Genomic DNA, 15,709 nt, shown 5'->3' on the forward strand with positions numbered 1-15,709 from the left:
CCTCTTTTGTGACTTCATTACATACTAGCTTATAAGTACCATAGGCTTCTGTGTTGCCTGATAATTTATATGCATCCCATGCATTTTCCTCTCTGCCATGAGTCTCGTTAGTTCATCTGACATCCATTTAGGCCTACACCTTGAACAGTTTTTCTTGGTTGGTATGAAAAACCTAGTAGCTTCCAAGATTAATTCCTTGAATGCTTCTCATTTAGAATTTGCTGTTAGTGACATCATCAGTTGTTCCCACTGTATAGAATTTAAAAACTGTCTGAGACCACTGTACTCACCTTGAGTACAGTGGTCTCATTGTGTGTTTCTGCTAACTTAGATGGTTACTTGCCTAGAAGGCAAGTAACCATCTAAGTTAGCAGAAACACACAACTGGTATAGCTTGGAAAGAGAAGAATTTGGTGTTTAAGAGCCCTGGAACGGCAACACACTGGGTAATAATTTGAAGACTTGTGTCCTGTAGAAGAGGTGAAGAGTAGTAAAGAGAGAAAGAGACCAAAGCATTATAGGTGAGTGGAAACTGGTAGTGGGATGATTTCTGGAGAAGTTAATGCCAGGATGGGACTTCTTCGCTTGAAGTGAAAAGTAGCAAATGTGGAAAAGGTAGCGAAAGCATATTTGGAACAGATAAGTGCAATAACAGATTGCATAGCAGTCAGATTAAGATCTGTGAATAATTATTTCCAGAGATCAAGATAGACAGCGCAAGAAGAGATTAAATGGTCTCAGTGTTCAGGTCTTTACAAAAACATAAAGTATTTAAGAAAGACTCAGCTTTTCCTTGATTGTACCATGTCCAGTTAACAGAAATAAGGTTTCCAGTTTTGGTGTAGGCATTCAAGGCACTCCTTATCGATTTAAGACACTAAAGGAAGGATCTTCCTGGTAATAAGACCTTTGTAACCAGATGACCACCGATCTGCCAAATGGAGACAAGTTCTGACCATGGACATCAATGTGACATCCACTACCCAGCAAGCAATAAAACCACTCTGGAGTGGAATGCCATGGCTACCCAAACACCATACAGCACCGCTGCTAGTCTGAATCATGTCTCTTGGCCCATGAGGGTATGGGCATGGCACTGACATGGTTGACCAGTGCAAGCGAACTCATTATCTAATAAATAAAGAATATATATATTATTCATTAAATAAAAAAATATATATATTATCCAATAAATAAAAAATATGTACAGTATTATCCAATAAATAAAAAAAATTAAATCCTAGAAGAGCCACCCACGATCAACAAGCTTTTAAGCAGGAACCAAAGTCCTGTGTTGCAACTGCACCCCCCCCCCTCAATCACCACGATTCCCCTTTCAGAGTTTCCAAGGGTCGCAGCACACACCAAACACGCCAGATTCCTATTATGGTAGCTTGGCACATAGGCTGTGGGCGTTGGACAGAGGCTATCACCACTGGAATCTTGAAACCTGGAGGACCAGCAGCATTATGGGGAAGTTCTTTCACCACGTGCAGCTGTCTATGTAGACGGGTGATTGCAGGCTAATCATTTTGAACATTACTGACCGCCCTATCCTCAGATACCATCTCGATTAGGATATCTGTGGATCGGGCGATCAAGTATGCAATTAAATCAACAAAAGTGGAATTAAATTTGATGATATCATAAGACCGACGCTTCAGGCCAACCTACCTTATCACTTCGGCACAATGGATGCAATTCGAAAAACTGACTTGGCCCGCAGCCTTCTAAAGTAAATAATGACATGTCCTCTTGCATCTATCGCTTCTGTTCCTAACATCACAGCAGCGCTGTTTTCCAACTTACATACGAATTCTGTGGCTTCCGACAATTTTAATTTGTATCAAATATTTATTTTATCCAATTTTTATCAAATATTTATTTCAATAGGTTTATCTTTTATTTCTCAATCTAATCTTTAGCACCCAAAATAATGGTGATTTGTTTCATATCATAAATTATCGTAAATTTCGCGTGCTACTAAAACTTCGATGTGCTAGTCTGATAAGCCCAACATTGGTCCAAAGATAGTACTAAGATAGTTCCCAAGCAGTCCATTAACTCTAATTAATAAAATCACGCAAATAAGCAATTAATTGCCTTGCTAATCTCCTGTCGTAGTGCCCACTGAGCCATCATCAAAAAAGCAGTTAGAAATATTTTTTTACTAAATTTTGTCCCACGACACTACATAAGACTGCACCAAAAATTAAGAATCTATCCGAACAACAGGCGAGGTTTATTAGTAGTATTTAATTTCTTTAATTTTCAAAACCTCCTAGGTTTTTCGAGTTGTCATGGCTAAGTAAAATTATCCAGAAATGTTTTTAGCAGATACATATAAGATACTATACATTAATTAATTTTGTGGCTTGGAATTAATCTGCAAATCCATTAAAATGAGGAATATGTATATGATGCAAAAAAATAGGATAAGCAGTTGAATTGAGGAGCGAAATAGATTTCAAATAACCTTGAACAAAGTTCCCACTACATCGATTTTTATCAAATATTTATTTCAATAGGTTTATCTTTTATTTCTCAATGTAATCTTTAACACCGAAAACAGATAGGAGCTGTTTATAACTCACATTAACCGAAGTGCCGCAGTAGTAACTAATAAGTGCAAGCAAAATGATTTCCTTGCTGAAGGCCACAGATACGTCGATAGCAATTACTGCAAGTTTACTGGTAATCTGTGTACTTCTCTATTTGTTTAAACGTAAAAAGTACAATAATCTTCCACCTGGGCCATATGGATTACCCATATTGGGTTATTTGCCTTTCCTTAGCAAATTTTTACACAGAGATTTTCAGGAGATAGCTAAAAAATATGGAAATATATTTTCGTGAGTAAATTTTCCTTTATTATGTCTATTGATTATTATTTCAAAAACTTCCATTTTCATCTTATATATTTCATATATAGAAATTTATGTTCACTTATTTAATTCCATTAAGTAGTCTTATAACTCTTAAATCGTCGAGGAATTCGTCCGCTGCCTCTCAACCCTACTAGTAAAGGGGAAGGTCAGTGTTATAGGAAAATGGATACATGTGAATGAGCGAATATTCAACAGTGTTAAATTCTATCTGTCCAGTAACATTTCAGTGAGTTCACCTCGTCTGTGCGAGAAGGGAAAACCATAATGTGTGAGATCTATTTAAGTATCTTAAAGAGAAAGGAGATGGCAACTGCAGAACAAGGTCTTCCAGTTTCTGAATCGTACATGGTTGGTTGGGTGGAATGTATATCGATACAAGGTCAAAGCAATACCAATCACAAGCAATAAGTGGCTCAATGGCTTCTAATCAGGTTTGAAAAGGAATGCGTTTACAAGGAACGCATGAATCTAAGGGAATGTGTACCCTCCATGAGTACTACTTGTAGCAGACTGTCTCATACGCTGCAGGGATTTGGTACAACAAAGCTACCACGTCTGTCAACAAAAGGAAATTGGAATCAATACAGCGTAGCATCTTGCTCACCATCAAAAGAGCGTGCTGCACTATCAACTCACACGCGCTGCAGGCCCTGGCGGGATCACTCCCCTGGACTTTGAAATTGTCCGCTGCGGCATGATCTTTCAACTATCAACGGGGAAAAGTGTAACCTTCATCGGCTTCACTACCGATCCAACCAACAACAGCAAAATAGAGAAAAAACGTCTTATCAACCATCTCCAGCAAACCTGCCAGTCCCGATGGGCAGAATCAACTAAAGGCACCATAACCGAGAAATTCATGACAGATGTTACTCAAGTCTACCACCACCAGCCGACCTGGTTCTCACCGGGGCTCTACACCACCTTTCTTCTAACGGGGCACGGTTCCTTTAACGCCAAACTTTCGACCTTCAAATAAAAGAATCACCACTATACCACTGCGGTTAAAACCAGACATGGACACATCTGATGCATGAATGTTCCCTCTTTGAGGATATAAGATGCCACTTTATAACAAAAATATGTTTCAACCCTAAGGGTCGGGAACACCGTGTGCTGTGTGAGGAGGAGTGCTACAGAGCCCTCTTACAATTTGCGCTGCATGAACTGTTCACCAGGCTACGAGCACTACCACAGCTTCCCTAGACTCGGCACTGGAACTCTGACAACCGAAACGGACAACCATGACTATGACTTTACTGGATGGGACCTAGATCCCAAGAGTGACACCATCCCACACTGACATCCTGATTATTGGGCCTGATCAATGGGCATGCCTGGGGTCGTCTTCGCTATTGACCTAATTCTTCAGTCTTTATCCCCGTAATCTTCATTCTCCCAACCCCGCTCTATCTGTACGCAAGCGAATGCTCCACACGTCAAAAATAACCGTATCGAAATTACACTGTTCGCCCATTTTGCTTTTCCAATTCTAGCGGAATGTCCCCATGCAATTTTTTTTAGGTCCTAGCCACTGAAATCTCAGGAAACTAGGTGGCAGGAGCTGCCAGAGTTTACCTGGTCTGCCTCCACGGGGCGAAGTGTGGACAACGTTGGGCTTCAGCTGGAGTCCAGCGGCTAAATGGCCAGAAGAACAACGGTACATAACATTACATACTCACATGATCCACACACACACTTTTAAATTTCTGGCCTTCCCAGTGAACTGGTACACTCACAATGAAAGCAACGCGGAGATGGGGGAACCCCTGGTGCCGTTAGACACTTAACACCTTTTTCACTTTTCACTTACTTGTAACAGACTTGTCTTGCAGAAAGAACGCATAATTTTTAACTGAGGGAGATACTTGAGTTGGTAAATTTCTCTTGTAAACAGATATCCACATTATTATAAGGATTAATTTGCTCGTAAATGTCAATAGTGCTGCAAAAGCCTTTACACGACTGTTACACGATCTGTTATACCTCTGTTGCACCTCTTGACTGTTATACCTCTTCTGCGATCAAGTGTCATCTTCTCCTTTCTCGGAAAAGTTGGACTTCTAGTGTCTGTGTAGTCTTCTGTGTGAAGATCGAGGACTGATTCATCTAAGTCAGCACTGTTTTCGATATCCATGTTCATTGATGTATTATTGTTCGTCTTCTTAGTTGGAGAAGATTTTTTCAATTTTAGGACGTCTGTCGGTGTGTTAGATACTGTTGATGGAATTATGACGGGAGTACCGTTGACTCTGTTTACCAATTTCTGTTCATTGGAAGATTAGGCCTGACGTAGCCCAGTGGTCAGGAGCGAGGGTGCATAGCACGCGTTTCTTGAGTGAACCGTGGTTCAAACCCATGACTACTAAATACGATAAATATTTTTATTGACGATTTATTGTAAACTCTACTGACTTGGTTGTCGTGCTGGAGTATAAACAGAAAATTTATTTATTGTACTAAGGACAAACCGAGCTTAGTTTGAGCCCAGTCTGAGAAGGATGTGGCTATGGAACGGAGACTTAAAGTTGTATTGCCGTTAACTAGTAATTTTGGGTCGCTGCTGCATATGTGTATTTAGGTGTGTTGAGCATAATTTTCTTTTTTGCCTCTTGATAGGTATAGGAAACTTTCCACTTTACCCAACACGTTTGAATTTTTTCTATCCTCTTCCATAGTTCATAGGATTTGGAGTAGGCCGGAAGTTGGCTTCTGCAGTTTCAACAGTTCGATATTTCGGCTTCGTATTCTCTTTGCCTATGAACTTTGGACCCATAGTAAAGGGTAGACAGTATCCCTTCGATAGTCCCTTTGGGAGTGACCATATTTTTGACACAAGTAGCAGCTGATCGGATTCAATATGTAAGGTTGTATTTGACAGCTGATCTATGCAACTTTAACACTATATGGTAAGGTAGGTATATATACCGAATGTCAGGACGACGTTGCGTGTGAGAGTACGATCACCATATTTTCTGTTCGTGATGCGTTTGACTTTTATACCTTTTTGGCTTTTCAGTTCCTGGACCAGTTGATCTTCTCTAACATTCATCAGGTCCCACACTGTAATTAACCCTTAGAGTATTTAACCTTGCATGTGGGGTAGCTTGCGCGGATATTCCACCCAAGTTTTAGCAGTGTCAGAATGTGTACGACTTGCAGTTTCGATCAACGGATCGCTAGTTCTCAGTCTTCTCACCATTTTGGGTGAACCTGCCGCATTTCCTAACATTTCTCTAGAAGACATGAAAATAGAAAATTCATAGATTTGTCTGACAGCGAATATAAGATAAGCGCGGTCGTTGAGGTTGTCACAGACATTCTCTCAGATATACTAGACAAGCTGTACTTGCTACCTGGGAGTCTAAAACGCTGATGGAACTGATATTCGGGTGACACTCAAGTCAAGTGGACCCAATTTCGGCGACGTCGGGACGGTCTGTGACAGCCAAATCATCTGCTTGCACCTTCACGATGGTGGGACTGTTAGTAATCCTGGGTATAACCTCCATGCACAAGTACATGGTGGGTGACCACCCAGGCGTGAACCAACGTAAGCAGGGGTCAAGGTGTGGTCCCCACACCACATGAAGGAACGCCGCCCCTCTATGTTACCAGGCAGTACTAGGTGGTAGATGACTCTCATCAATCGGTGAAATACCACCACTTTGCTTATTGGAGGCTTGAAGTGGTGGAACCCATGTTTAGTCTCTACAGCTAAGTCCCGGTCAACCCTTCCCGATCTCTTCCATCATGCAGTATGATTGATGACTTTTGAGGTTATGATGAATATCATGGCGAGATCCAATATTCCTTACATTTCGAGGTTACAGCTCTAAAACGGTGTTCGCAGGGCGGCCGCTAATTAGTACACCGGACCGAACCTATTGGTAACTCTCTAGGAGGCTTCCGGATCAGCTAGTGTATAATCTTGCTACCTCTACTCTGCCAGATAGTGACTGGAGGGAGTCCGAGTAGTGTGTGTGCGGAGAGCATTGTCGAGGCCACGTTAAGTAAAGGATCTGGGTATATTCTTACCATGTGTACGCCATATCCAACAATTTCATTACTTCATACAGAATGTCCCATCCACTTTTTCTTACTATTGAGCACACCATGAATTTTCAAACTAATAGAGCAAGCTTATCTGCGAAAAGATCCAAACCTCGCAAGCACTTCCTAATTCATTTTACAAATATACGTGGTCTCAATTCTAATGTAAACTATGTCCATTTCCACTTGCCTTCTGCCAAACCCCATGTACTTTTTCTGACAGAATCGCAGTTATCGGTTGATTCAACTACTGTTCATCTCAGATACCCAAATTATTCGCTGTAGGATTCCTTTCGCCTCAAAGGTGGTACTTGTGCATATGTCCGTTCTGATATTCCCTGTCAGAGACTTGTCAATTTGGAATCTCCTCTCTTTGATCTTCTCTGACTTAAAATTCCTCTACCTCATTGTGTCAAATTCATCTGTTGTCTCTACCGTTTTCCCAACCCAACTAATCACTTGGAGCCCTTTCACTTCCTCTCTTTGCAACTTGGCTTTCTCCAGTCCAACTTTCCCAACAGTGAGGTAAATTTCCTTGTTGATTTTAATGTTCACAAATCCAGCTGGCTTCCGTTTTCTAGTCACACCGACCCAGCTGGTCGAGATGCTGAGGCTTTTGCAAATACTAATGACCTTGCACAGATTGTTCATTTACCTACAAGAATACCGGACAATCCTAATCATACAGCCAATACACATGATCTTTTTCTCACAAACAACCCGTCCAAGTACACGGTGGAAGTGAGAGGTCCTTTTGGCACTTCAGATCACAACTTGGTCATTGTCTCTTCTCCAATGGTACCTTTATCTCATGGCTATTCCCAACCTCGTGTTGTTTGGTATTAAAAGAATGCAAAATGGGATGACCTGCGAGACTTCTTTTCTTCTTTTCCTTGGTTGGATTACTGTTTCAAAACTTCTGATATCAACGTTTGCTCAGATCATGTCAGTGAAGTTATTTTTGCAGGAATGGAATCCTTTATCCCACACTCCACTTTAAAATCTTGTCCTTTATCTAAACCTTGGTTTTCCAATAAATGTGCCAAGACTGTTCAAGAGAAGAATGCTGCATATCGTAATTGGCTTGTTTCTAATTCTTCAGTTTCATTTTCTGCCTACACTAAAGCTCGCAACAATTGTAAAGCAGTTATTAATCAGTCCAAACTAGAGTTTGAACAGGCTAAGAGTAGAAAATTTGCTTTTTGCCCTAATGGTAGCCGAGCATTCTGGTCTCTTGCCGAAGCTATTGGCCGCAACTTTTGCCTATCTCTGCTCCCACCTCTGTCCAAATCAGATGGTTCTGTTGTCCCTTCAGCCAAGGATAAAGCTGACCTGCTAGCATCCCATTTTTCTTCCAAATCATGTATTAATGATCTTGGCAAAACACCTCCCACCATTCCCAACATGCTCCATTCAATGCCTCCTGTGGTCTTCCTTTAAAAGGATGTCAGAAGGATTTTGACGAATCGTAATGTTAAGAAAGCACTAGGTCCCGATGGTATTTCTCCACTTGTTCTCAAAACCTGTGCTCCTGAACTTACTCCTATTCTTTTCCGCCTTTTTTTCCTTTCTTATTCCAAAGGTGTTTTTCCTTCTGCTTGGAAATTTACTCATATCCAGTCAGTTCCTAAAAAGGGTGACAAATCCCTCCCATCCAATTATCGTCCCATTGCAATTACTTCTACTCTTTCTAAAGTAATGGAGAAATCAATTAACCGCCAACTCAAACTACCTAGAAACCTTCCGTCTGATCAACGATCGCCAGTTTGGATTCCGTCAGTGTCGATCCACTGGTGATATTCCGGCTTATGTTACCCATTTATGGACTAATTCAATGGAAAAGTTCGGTGAAACACAAGTAGTTGCTCTTGACATCTCAAAGGCTTTCGATCGTGTTTGGTATAAAGGTCTTCTAACAAGCTTCCATCTTATGGTTTGCCAACTGTTTTTAGTAATTGGTTATCCAGTTTTCTCTCTGATCGCTCACTGAAGGTGATGGTAGATGGCTCTCTGTCTTCTAACTTCTCAACTAATACCGGTGTTCCCCCAAGGTTCAAATCTTTCCCCCACTCTTTTCCTCTTGTATATTAATGACCTTCTTCCATTGACTGGAAATCCTATCCATAGTTTTGCCGATGATAGCACATTGCATTCCACTTTCCATTTGGAGATACCTTGTCCTGCTCAATCAGCTTCAACTTCTCGAAAATCTGCTACCAATTCCTTAAATGCCGATCTTCAGGTAATTCTCCAGTGGGGCAAAGACAACTTAGTTGATTTCAATCCTTATAAAAATCAGTCTTGTCTTATATCTCGCAAAAAGGATTCTTCTGCTCCTATGCTTATCTTCGGTGACACTCCGATTTCTAGGCAAAATGATATATCTCTTTTGGGATTACCCTGACTTCTAATCTCTCTTGGCACAAGCACATCACAAATATTGCTTCCTCTGCATCTAAAAAACTTGGTTTTCTCTTTCGCTCTCGGAGTTACTTTTCTTCCAAACAGCTGCTCATGTATAAATTGCAAATCCTCCGTGCCATGGAATATTGTTCCCACATCTGGGGTGGTGCCCCCAAAACCTCTCTCAGGCTTCTTGATTCCATTCAGGAGAGTGCAGTTAGGTTAATTAATGATTCATCTCTAACAGAGTCTCTCCATTCGCTGTCTCATCGAGGTACTGTTTATGCTGCATGCGTCTTTTACAGATACTTCCATTGGTACTGTTCTTTTGAATTAGCTTCTATAATTCCCGCTCTCTCTTTCAAAACAGTCCGAAGACGTGCCGCCACCAGCCAACATCCATTTACTGTCCAACTTCAAACTCACAGGACCAACTTTTCATCTTCCTTGTTTATTCGTTCAGCCGCCATTTTCTGGAACAATCTTCCTACATACGTATTTCCTGAAAACTACAATCTACAGAAGTTCAAGTCCAATGTCAACAAATATCTTCTTTCGTCTTCTCAACCTGCAACCCAAGCACGGTACTAAGTACTATAGGTTCTAACACCTCTCTTGTTTTGGGTTTAAAAAATAAATAAATAAATGATGGCCATTGCTGTTGTTATTTATGTTTATGCAGTCTTTTTGATTGTGATGTGTCATGGTCAGTTTCAATAAAAATATAAGGTGAGCACCTCAAGTGGAAGGTAATTGTTACATTCCATTGTTGTTGTTGTTGTTTTAGCGATTTATTAGGCGCATTGGCAACTATATATAGCCTTAGTGCGCCATACATATGGTAAATATTAATTTTATTTCCTGTTAGATAGTAATAGTCGCAAAAAATAGTACCATCGAATTAGTTTTAAACTAGTTAAAACAGGTAATATATATTAATGATTTCTAGAAAGGTAAAAATGCTTGAGACATTTGCTTTATTGCCTAAAAGTGAAATTAGCGTAAGAGGGTCTGCTGTTGTGGCTGGGGTGAAAAGATTTTGGCGTTCCCTTGTATATTTTAGACATTCAACAAGGATATGTTTTACTGAAAGTACTGCGTCGCAGTGATGACACTCAGGGGGGGGGTCTCCCCTCTTAATAAATCACTATGTGTGATATTTGTGTGACCTATTCGTAGGCGTGCTAATATTACCTCCTGTTGTCGAATTGAGTTGAAGCGTGAAAGCCATCGCTCAAGTTGTGGTTTGATACCCCGAAGTTTATTGCTATATTGATTTTTCCATGATAATTGCCACTGGCATGCATTTTATCTGGATTATAGTCTTGAAGTCCTGATATGGTACTTTGCAATTGTCGTTGGATGGTAAGACGGCCAATTTTGCAGCATTGTCAGCTAATTCATTTCCTGGAATTCCCATATGTCCAGGGATCCAGTACAGGTATATGTTTTTCCCAAGTTCGAATAAAGTATGCAAATAAGAGGTTACTTCTTTTAAGACAGGGTGGGTGATATTCGAGGGGTTTTTCAGGGCTTGAAGTGCACTTAATGAGTCTGTAAAAAGTATGCTATTTTCAATATCGGAGGACTCTATATGCTTTAGTGCAACCTGAATAGCCGTTAGTTCGGCAGAAAATATACAAATTTGTACTGAACTCATATGGCAATTCATAGGCCAATGTGATGTTTGGAAAAACCGCGGCAATTCCAACGTGGGCCTCATTCTTTGATCCGTCCGTATGCACTACGACGAAGTTGGGGAACTGATCCACTACGGCATGATACAGCTGTAATAAATTTTCTTTATGCAATGTAGATTTATTCCATTGATTAATCGCATGAAGGTGAAGTAAAGTTCCAAGGAGCACAGGAAATTTGAAGTGTATTTGCAATTTTATTAAAAGACAGATTAGGTTCATCTTAAAGGTATTTTATTCGCATACCTAATGGTCAGTTAAGAGAAGGGTGGTTTCGGTATAACATGCTGTGCTTTTGGGTGAAAAGTATCTCCCAGTTTGGGTGTTCAGGCATAGATCTAATTTTATATGCATAGCGTAATATAAGTTGTCTTCTGATTGAGAAAGGGGATTCATGTGCTTCAGCATACAGGCTGTGTATTGGTGACGTGCGAAATGATCCTATGGCAATACGTATTGCACTATGATGGATAGGGTCAAGCCAGCAAATGACGCTAGATCTTGCAGAGCTATACACTGGTGCTCCATAGTCATAATCAAGCTTTGAAGCTTTGAACTTATCAAGGTTCTGTATAATCGCAACATAGTTACTCGATCAGCTCCCATTTAGTTGTTTAGAAAACCCAGATGATATTTAGCTTTTGTTGACAGGATGTCTCTTAGTTTTTTAATATGCACTGTAAAAGGTAAGTTTATGATCTAATGTTATTTCTTCAGAACCGTATGGGATGAACTGCTATTGGTTGGCCATTCAGTTGTAGTTCCGGATGTGGGTGAAGTTTACGTTGGCGGCAAAAAATGGATGCACAACGTTTTATGCGGACAGAGTTGAAATCCATTAGTTTGTGTCCATGAAGTGATCTTATTTATTGCCACTTGCAATTGTCTCTCAACAGTATTCATGTTTTTCGCATGACACGAAATGCTAAGGTCATCTAAGCTCATCTACAAATAGTGCTGTATCAATGGTGTTTGTAATCTGTTCGGCAATGGTGTTTATTGCAATTATGAAAAATGGTAGCACTGAGTACAGAGCCTTGGAGGTTCCTTCTTCTTGTAAGAAAACCTGGGATAATGAAGTTTTAAAACGAACCTGAAATGTGCGTTTGTACAGAAAGTTCTGAATGAAAATTGGGAGATTGGGATAATTCGCGGAGTGTTCCATACTGCCACGTGGAATCGTAAGCTCTACTTATATCAAAACACACCATGACATGATGTTCCGATCTAAGGAATGCGTTTCGGATGGAGTTCTCAAGTCTTACTAGTATACTAGTGTTGATCTGTTTTTTCGGATACCATATTGTGCAGAATGTAGGAAATTAAAGTTTTCTAGGTACCAATCAGTCGACGGTTTATCATCTTTTCAAGAATTTTGCAGCTGCAACGGGTTAAGGGAATGGGTCTATAGCTAGTAGGATTTGTCGGCTCTTTTCCTGGTTTAAAGAAGGCAAGGACTGTATCATGGTGTCATTGTTTAGGGAATGCATCTTCTAGGTAAAGTCTATTGAACAGATCAACAAGTGACAGCAACGATCCAGTACTTAGTTCCTGTATCATCGAGTAGTGAATATTATCTCGTCCTACATCTCTGCGTCTATATGTTGAGAGAGCTCTGTGCAGTTCTTCGAGAGCAAAAGATAGGTTGCATTGTTCATTTGCTTTAGACGAGAAGATTAATTTTTGTTTTTCTAATTTGTTATAAATCGTCTGAAGGCTGGTGTGTAACTTTCTGTGGCTGATTCTTTGGCAAAAGTTTCCCCTAAGATGTTGGCAATTTGGGCAGGGTCAAAAATATTCTGTCCCCCCATTCCATGAGAGGAACGGGAATCGTCTAGTGTTTACCACTCATTTTTCTGATTATTTTCCAAATAATCAGAAAAATGAGTCTACAATTAAAATAAAAATTTTATTTGTATGGGTGTCTTGGTTGATGGTTGAAGTAAAACGGATCGAAGTTGCCCTTTTATTACAGCGTCTAACATACCATGCTCTTGCTCTGGCGCGTTTATACTGGATAAGATTTTCTGTGGTTGGACTGCGACGAAAGGAATTCCACGCTTTATTTTGTTCTTTTTTTGGCTGCCCGGCATTCATTACTCCATCAGATTTTTGGGGGTATCGCCAATTTTGAAGAGGATTTTGGTATTGTTTTTTCTGCTGCATGTAATATTGTTTTTGTGACATATTCAACTGATTCATCAGGTGGAGATTCTTTGATTATTTTCGTGTCAAATTTAGCTAGTTTTTTTATACATCTGCTAATTTGCTTTATCAGTGAGCCACTGCAGAATTTTAGTAGAATAATAATAGGGTTTATTCAGTAATTCAATTAGTATGGGAAAATGGTTACTATGAAGTGGATTATTATTTATTGACCACTTTAGAGAAGCATGTCTATCTGTTCAGCAGGACTTTATAGGCCTGCTGAACAGATAGACAAATCTATCGCAGTATTAGTTCCAGAAGGAAGGTGAACATATGTAGGTGACCCATCATTTAGTAGGAGAAGGTTGCTATCGTTTAAACATTTTTCAATTTGTTTTCCTCTTTGGTCAATGTTGTTGTTGCCCCACAGTGTGTGTGATGACCATTTAAATCTCCCAGAATGAGGAAAGGTGTGGGGAGTTAAGCTATGAGATTATCTAGATCATTTTGATGAAAGTTATAGCTAGGTGGAATGTACAAAGAGCAAATTGTAATGTGGATATCAGTATATAGATACTGAGACAGTTTTGGTGTATCTTGAGGTTTTAAATATGTCTCTTGAAGGCACAGACATATTGGCATATATTTAGAGGAAAGATCATAAACATCATCAATATTGGCACGGAAACCACGACAATTCCACTGAATTATTTTGTTCATTTATTTTCTTGTTAGGCTTTCAGAACGTTTTCTTGTTGTTGAAGTTCTGATTTTCGCTCTTATTTTTATCTTTTTTTAGAAAGAGATGTGTCGATCTCTTCTTCGACAAAAATTTCTAGGACACCATCTGCAGATTTTTCATTAATATCCATTTATTTTTGATGTCTGAGAGTTTCGATTGGTTTTTCTTTGCATTCTTGGTCCGCAGAATGTAGTTTTTCGCGTGGTATGGATATTGGCGTATTGACATTGAGTTTGGGTTGCACTGTACGAGGTTTTGACGTAATTTGAGAAAGAATCTCCTGGAGGTACTGATATTCAGTTTGCGTTGCTGTAGACTGATATTTTTTTTTTTTTTTAATTGGGCGTACGTAGGTCTGTTTGGATGGGTTGGTGGTGAGATGCTCTGCTTTGCCTCTTGATAGGAAACATTGTTTGTTTTATATTTCTGAATAAGTATTTTGTTTTTCGGCGTTCACATGTTTTAGCATAGGCAGGGTGGTCCTTTTTACAGTTTGGGCATATTGGTTGAGGGGCGGTAGGGGCTTCGCAGTCATGTTCTACTGTTTTGTTTTTTTAGAAGCATCAGCAACTAAGGCCATATTGCTCCGGGATATGCGGTGGTCGTTCCCTGACCTTTCCGCATCCTCCATATTTGGTGGTGACAGGCTCGAACCCCGGTATAATCAAGAAGCGTGTGCTACGCACTGCTCCTCCTTCCCACCTGGCTACGGAGGGGCCCATGTTCTACTGAATCCCGCTTTGCACAAATAGGCGTTCCCAGGCAAGCTGTCTGGGAATGTCCGTACTTCTGACATCGGAAACACCGTAATAGGTTTGGAATATATGGTCTGACATTGCATACCATATATCCGGCCTTAATGGATGTTGGACGATGCGGTGTGTTAAATGTCAATATCAGATTTCGTGTAGGGGTCAGATTGCCATCTTTTCTGGTAGAGATTCTCTTCACTTGAATAACACCTCGTTCTTTAAATTTCTCTACCATCTCCTCTTCAGACACATCTTGTAAATCACAGTCTGAGATCACTCGTTTGGAGGAATTAAGTGATCTGTGGGGTGTCACAGTTACTGGTACTTCTGCAAAGAGTTTGATGCTCAAAAGTCGCTCTGAATGTGTAGTGTTAGAAGTCTCTATGAGGATGTCTCCTGACCTCAGTCTTTTTTACAGACTTGGGAGGTCCAGCTCTACTTTCTAATTCCTTTTGGACTCTAAATGGTGAGTTTTCCAATTGCATTTTCACCAGGTGAGTGGATAATTAAGCAAGTAGGAACAGGATAATTTTCTGCTTCAGTTTTTTGACGTTTTTCAGTTCCTGCATTGGAACTTTCTTTCATTTTGGATGTCTGAGGTGAGTCTGGCAGTCCAGATAAGTTAGAGATTGATTTTCTCGTGACGTGCTATTTTTGGCCCCGGAACGTATATACAGTTAAGCGTACCAGATAATCACATTACATTCCATGCTTTGTTTTTTTTTTTTTGCCCTTGGGGGATAAATTTCCCCCAAAGATTTTCGTTCCCGCTGTGGGAAGGTTAACAGTGCCGCACGGCTGACTAAGCGATATAAAGGTTAGTTCGTTAGTAAAGAAAAGAGAAAAACAAATGTCAATTTAGGTTCTGGATTTAGACCTATGCTTACTATGCATAATTCTGTTTTAATGGACCTAAAATTTGTAGAACATTTAAATAATGAAAACTATAATCGGTTTCTGACGAGACGAAATGCTTCAATCAATTTCAACAATATTGCCTGGTCACTAAATCTCATGCCACCGTGA

The 15,709-nt window shown here is 40.0% G+C and overlaps 1 protein-coding gene across 1 annotated transcript in view; it reads left to right on the forward strand.

Moving 5' to 3' along the window:
* Positions 1 to 11,083: 11,083 nt before the first annotated feature.
* The window catches only part of LOC150088518 (vitamin D 25-hydroxylase-like), a 46,977-nt gene continuing 42,351 nt past the window's right edge, over positions 11,084 to 15,709 (forward strand). The window contains exon 1 of the mRNA XM_090370209.1: positions 11,084 to 11,133. Within this exon, the coding sequence (XP_090226335.1) occupies positions 11,084 to 11,133 (50 nt within the window). The remainder of the gene's footprint in view (positions 11,134 to 15,709) is intronic.

The sequence above is a fragment of the Mastigoproctus giganteus genome, chromosome 3, assembly GCF_048544385.1.
Source record: "Mastigoproctus giganteus isolate SK-2022 chromosome 3, ASM4854438v1, whole genome shotgun sequence".
In the NCBI taxonomy this organism is placed as follows: domain Eukaryota; kingdom Metazoa; phylum Arthropoda; class Arachnida; order Uropygi; family Thelyphonidae; genus Mastigoproctus; species Mastigoproctus giganteus.